This window comes from Ostrea edulis, chromosome 7, assembly GCF_947568905.1.
Source record: "Ostrea edulis chromosome 7, xbOstEdul1.1, whole genome shotgun sequence".
In the NCBI taxonomy this organism is placed as follows: Eukaryota; Metazoa; Mollusca; class Bivalvia; order Ostreida; family Ostreidae; genus Ostrea; species Ostrea edulis.
Genome location: NC_079170.1, coordinates 15,487,641 through 15,494,468, shown reverse-complemented (window position 1 = coordinate 15,494,468; position 6,828 = coordinate 15,487,641). Strand labels below are relative to the sequence as shown.

Here is a 6,828-nt window from a genome sequence, read left to right as displayed (position 1 = left end):
CCAGACTATACAGTAACAGACTATACAGTAACATATCTGCATTACAATTTCACATGCAAACTTTGAAAAATCTGCCTTAAAGTTTGAAAATGTTATTTGAATCAGAAATTTACCATGTTTACAGGCTATATTCTTCTTAAAAGCAAATCAAGGGTATTTTTCATATCTATAATACATGTCAAGTTATGGGTACATGGTTTTAATGGTGTTTTTGAGGGGTGGGGGTGGGAAGGGAAGATATTCCTGTGAAATGAAGGTAAATGCTGACCAAGTTATGAAGGAAGAAAATGGTTAGGTATAGTTTATGCTTGATAATACATACAGTCATTCATGAATAAGCAAATGTATTCCAAATCATTTTCTATCCCCAATCATGATTTTCTATCCCCATCTATCCCCATAACATGGTTTTCTATCCCCATAGCATGATTTTCTATCCCCATAACATGGTTTTCTATCCCCATAGCATGATTTTCTATCCCCATAACATGGTTTTCTATCCCCATAGCATGATTTTCTATCCCCATAACATGATTTTCTATCCCCATAGCATGATTTTCTATCCCCATAACATGATTTTCTATCTCGATTACATGGTTTTCTATTGTCATAACATGGTTTTCTATTGTCGACCAAACATTTCACACTTTAAAGCGATGCCAGCTCTAACTGACATTAATATTTTGCTGGTCTCCATAAACATCAATTAACACAAAGTTGACACCCCTTAACACTAAGAGAAAGGATAAAAAATTCAGCATGATAAACAAGTAACACTGATGAATTGCATCATGCTGTGCACTTTCCTTTGAAACGATCACCGCCTACATGTACATGTAATTATCTCTTGGACACGATAGCGATGATTACTGAACTTAGATGTGACTCTGATAAAACAGTTATATATAGATGATGTCAGACATTAGTGACTGTGAATTTTATTTGTTTTTGCTAATTCTATCATGTCATCAATGAATTAAAGTGGGAAAAAGTAATAACTATGTAAATTTGAATCTCTTTCATGCAGAATCAATGAGATGAACTCTCTCTTCCTGACTTGTTTACGAAACTTGCATGTGTGCAGTGACTACATTTCTAACTGTTGACCTCTGGGTTCAATGCATACTATGATTATGAATGGAAAACACCGTCAGCGAGACAGTAATTCAGAAATCAAAATGATTTGACAGGTTAATTACTAACTAGTCCTAATTCAATGAGATGATAAACATGCCATTTTACTGGTTGCCTTACTTTTTATTTTCATACTATAAATTACAGCTTTTATTGCTTTAAATGCATTAATTCTAAAACTGAAAAGCCACACTGCTTCTACAAGAAAACCATTTGTCTAATGATTTTCTCAACTAATGAAATTTTGCAATGCAACTGATATCAAATTGTTCAAAAATACCTTAGGTGACACCATATTCAGAAGAAGCAATACACAAAGATTTGGTTTTCAAAAACTAACATGATTTCACTTCTAAATATCGTATAACTTTTCGCAAAAGCCACAAATTTAGCGATTTTCCCCATAAAAATGGGTATTTATATTTAGTGAGAGCTAATTTTAGCGACTTTATAATTCCAAGAGAGATAACTATTACCTATGATGCAGAATGAATTGATCACGATATTCAATTTTAGCAATCTAAACACCCTTGTTAATAATGCCAAAATGTCAAAATCAAATCTTTGCTAAAAATTCTGCTTATACAGTATATTACTCATGCTAACAAAACATTGCAAAAAAGAATTCTAATCTTGACTGACACTTAATCTACAAACCTTTTGGTTTCACAATACATTTGTCCTCTTTTTCAATATATCCTTCATCACAGGAACAAGAGTAGCTTCCGGGATTGTTAACACACTTCCGATTTTCTCCAGCACATAGATTGGCATCAACTGAGCATTCATCCACATCTGTCAAGATTTTATTGTCATGGTTACAGTGTAAGATCTTTAATACTCAGTACTTGGATTATGCTGGAGTATTTTGTCTCCTATTTATATTTGCCCTTTTAGCTCTTATTGTCATAGAGCCCATAAAGCCAATTTATAACTGGGATACATGTTATAATTATAAATATATATATTAGTATGTAACCTAAAGTTAATTCTATCAACTGTAATAAATAATACAGGTCAAAAACTTGCTAGTACACAGCATAAAAATTAAAATGTATATATCAAGTTATAACACCCTTTTTCAATTGGAAATATTTTTGCACACTGTAAATTTGGATATGTCTGTGGGTTGTTAATTAGTAATTACACATATTTCCTCTACAAACCCTTTGCATAAGGTTTGTCAGTATCATATGTAATTAATAAATTGCACAGCTATGGCAATAGTATGTGTGGGGTAATTTACATGAAAATCTTGTAATTACATATTTATTGTAAATAACCCCTAACAGAAATTTCCACATTTACAGTATCATTTTCGGGAAATTGGGCCAATGCACTAAATCTAACTTAGAGAATCAAAATTCAACTTTATTGTTTTAGACATCAAACTGATGAAAGACATATCTCTAAAAAAATATATATTTTTCCAAATTCAAAAATCAGAAAATTTATCAAATTTCATGACATACAACTAAAAAATATATTTGTGTTATTTCATGAATTAAATTTGAAATGAGATTGGTATTATGGATTATTTCATGGATTAAATTAAAAATTTTATAATATGATTGTGCCAAAATTGTTCATGACTTTCACTTGTGCTAAATTTTGAGTATGCCAAAATATTGTGTACAATTATTGAATGCAGTGTGCAATCTCATTTTAAAAATTTCAAGAACAGATCAGAATGCAATTGTCAAACACTCACCAGAGCACGTGTTGTCTGTCAGTGTGTATCCCTCTGAACACGCTCTACATTTATCTGCTCCATACTGAGTACAGCCATCACAAGCAGAGTGACATTCTAAAAGAAGAATTCATACATGTGCAATACAGCAGAGCTCTCCCATGTCTAATTCGGAATACAATGTACTCCATTATTCCACTCACTACTGCAGTAAAACGATCACACAGTATTAATACTCACTGCCGCAGTAAAACGATCACACAGTATTAATACTCACTACTGCAGTAAAACGATCACACAGTATTAATACTCACTGCCACAGTAAAACGATCACACAGTATTGATACTCACTGTCGCAGTAAAACGATCACACAGTATTGATACTCACTGCCGCAGTAAAACGATCACACAGTATTGATACTCACTGCCGCAGTAAAACGATCACACAGTATTGATACTCACTGCCACAGTAAAACGATCAAACAGTATTGATACTCACTGCCGCAGTGAAACGATCACACAGTATTGATACTCACTGCCGCAGTGAAACGATCACACAGTATTGATACTCACTGCCGCAGTAAAACGATCACACAGTATTAATACTCACTACTGCAGTAAAACGATCACACAGTATTAATACTCACTGCCGCAGTAAAAGGATCACACAGTATTGATACTCACTGCCGCAGTAAAATGATCACACAGTATTAATACTCACTGCCGCAGTAAAACGATCACACAGTATTAATACTCACTGCCGCAGTAAAACGATCCCACAGTATTCGAACAGTATTCATCTTCTGAACATTTGGCAGAATCAAATTCACATTCATCCACATCTGGAAACCAAAATTTGACAAAAACTGTTTAAGAATAGAAAATGGAGGACATGTACAATAATATCCACAGTAATTCCTACCATTGCTCGAGCTGGGCGAATTTTTTTCAACAATGGCGAAAAAAAATTGAAAGTGGTGAAAATCCCTTTTTGCAATAAATTGTATTTTTAATCCTTTGTCAAGTGACACATTATCGCCTGTTTGTTTATGCAGTCAAAATCTGTTTATTCAGTCCACGTGTGCGACCGGAAATCTCGCGTCGCTCCAGTGCACACAGAGCTGGTTACGGTCTCAGGTAATTTATGGCTGCAAAAAAGTGGGTGATTATGTAATAAAGTACATCGGACAGCTTTTAGCCTGCTGTGGTCAATTGTTTAACATTTAAAGTCTTATTCATTATCGTGTTATCATCTCCACATTAATGTCAATTCTTAACCAGAGAACCGACCGGTAATTAAATTGGCTGTATTATTGTGTATAATGTATATATGAATACATCAATTGTTTGTTTTTGCTGCAAAGCTCGTTGATTACAAGATTTTAATTTTGATGTGTTTGATTTTAGTTAGAATATTTCCTAAACAATGCGGTCGGTCACCATTGATGTGGACATAGCAATTTTAATAAATAATTTTCTTTGAAGTTCGGTGCGCAACAGTATAAAAATGCTAATCTCATAAGACTATGCACCCTATTCTATTTTGACACTAAACTTGTAGCTTCTGACCCTAGTCAGTCTAAAATTAAAAAAAATATCTATGTTTGGCTTTACTGTCAACCCCACCTGCTCAAACATCTGATTGTGTCCAAATTGCAAAATCTTCCATACAAAAACGGAAATTTAACAGGGAATGGTTGAGATACGACTCTAAATTGGGCTTGATGTTTTGTGACATCTGCATTTCGGCCAATGTACACAATGTTTTCACGGAGGGGTGTAGCATCATGAAGTTTATATTTATATGATTTATTATCTGAATTTTGATTTCCAAAATAGAATTTATCAAACAAATCAACTTCTTTATTATTTCAGAAAGAAATGTTTAGGTATGGTAGCTGGATATGATTAAGTAATGTAACTGATTCAAAATGCTAAAATAAGTGTAATGAATAAAATAATATATAATATGATGGAAATAATTGTAAAGCATGTGATTATTTGTGCCGCGCCACTCCCCGAAAAAGTGGCGAAAGGGAATTCTGGTCCAGTGAGAGCACTGATTCCTACTCCCTACAATCACTTCTCTGACAACTGTTTCCACATGAATCTTCTTTAGCTACATTCCATCTTCATCTGACTGTTTCTATAGCTATTCCCCTTACACAAACTGTTTTCACAGTTACTCCCCATACCTACAAACCCTCTTCCTCTGACTGTTTCTATAGCTATTCCCCTTACACAAACTGTTTTCACAGTTACTCCCCATACCTACAAACCCTCTTCCTCTGACTGTTTCTATAGCTATTCCCCTTACACAAACTGTTTTCACAGTTACTCCCCATACCTACAAACCCTCTTCCTCTGACTGTTTCTATAGCTATTCCCCTTACACAAACTGTTTTCACAGTTACTCCCCATACCTACAAACCCTCTTCCTCTGACTGTTTCTATAGCTATTCCCCTTACACAAACTGTTTTCACAGTTACTCCCCATACCTACAAACCCTCTTCCTCTGACTGTTTCTATAGCTATTCCCCTTACACAAACTGTTTTCACAGTTACTCCCCATACCTACAAACCCTCTTCCTCTGACTGTTTCTATAGCTATTCCCCTTACATAAACTGTTTTCACAGTTACTCCCCATACCTACAAATCTTCTTTCTCTGACTGTTTCTATAGCTATTCCCCTTACATAAACTGTTTTCACAGTTACTCCCCATACCTACAAACCCTCTTCCTCTGACTGTTTCTATAGCTATTCCCCTTACACAAACTGTTTTCACAGTTACTCCCCATACCTACAAACCCTCTTCCTCTGACTGTTTCTATAGCTATTCCCCTTACATAAACTGTTTTCACAGTTACTCCCCATACCTACAAACCCTCTTCCTCTGACTGTTTCTATAGCTATTCCCCTTACATAAACTGTTTTCACAGTTACTCCCCATACCTACAAATCTTCTTTCTCTGACTGTTTCTATAGCTATTCCCCTTACATAAACTGTTTTCACAGTTACTCCCCATACCTACAAATCTTCTTTCTCTGACTGTTTCTATAGCTATTCCCCTTACATAAACTGTTTTCACAGTTACTCCCCATACCTACAAATCTTCTTTCTCTGACTGTTTCTATAGCTATTCCCCTTACATAAACTGTTTTCACAGTTACTCCCCATACCTACAAATCTTCTTTCTCTGACTGTTTCTATAGCTATTCCCCTTACATAAACTGTTTTCACAGTTACTCCCCATACCTACAAATCTTCTTTCTCTGACTGTTTCTATAGCTATTCCCCTTACATAAACTGTTTTCACAGTTACTCCCCATACCTACAAATCTTCTTTCTCTGACTGTTTCTATAGCTATTCCCCTTACATAAACTGTTTTCACAGTTACTCCCCATACCTACAAACCCTCTTCATCTGACTGTTTCCACAGTACGTATCCCTCTTCTGATTATTTCCATATAAATTCCTTTTAACCTATAAACTCCTCTCACAGTTTCCAGAATAATATCCCTTACCTTTACATCCATCTTTCAAATCCCCCCTTGTAATTCCCCTTACCTACACATTCTTTCTCTAATTTATCCTGTAATTTCCCTTACCTACACATCCCAACTCTGATTTCCCCCTCTAATTCCCCTTACCTACACATTCCTCCTCTGATTTCCCCCTGTAATTCCCCTTACCTACACATCCCAACTCTGATTTCCCCCTGTAATTTTCCTTACCTACACATTCCTCTTCCGATTTCCCCCTGTAATTTCCCTTACCTACACATTCCTCTTCCGATTTCCCCCTGTAATTTCCCTTACCTACACATCCCTCCTCTGATTTCCCCCTGTAATTTCCCTTACCTACACATCCCTCCTCTGATTTCCCTGTTTAATTTCCCTTACTTACACATTCCTCCTCTGATTTCCCTGTTTAATTTTCCTTACTTACACATTCCTCCTCTGATTTCCCTGTTTAATTTTCCTTACTTACACATTCCTC

General features: G+C 35.3%; 1 protein-coding gene across 1 annotated transcript in view; it reads right to left on the bottom strand.

The window, feature by feature from the left end:
- The window catches only part of LOC125653901 (cysteine-rich with EGF-like domain protein 2-B), an 18,812-nt gene continuing 11,984 nt past the window's right edge, over positions 1-6,828 (bottom strand). Inside the window, exons 8-10 of the mRNA XM_056143461.1 lie at positions 3,583-3,666; positions 2,846-2,941; positions 1-1,929 (exon numbers count right to left, since the gene is read on the bottom strand). Of these exons, the coding sequence (XP_055999436.1) occupies positions 1,784-1,929; positions 2,846-2,941; positions 3,583-3,666 (326 nt within the window). The 3' untranslated portion in view covers positions 1-1,783. The remainder of the gene's footprint in view (positions 1,930-2,845; positions 2,942-3,582; positions 3,667-6,828) is intronic.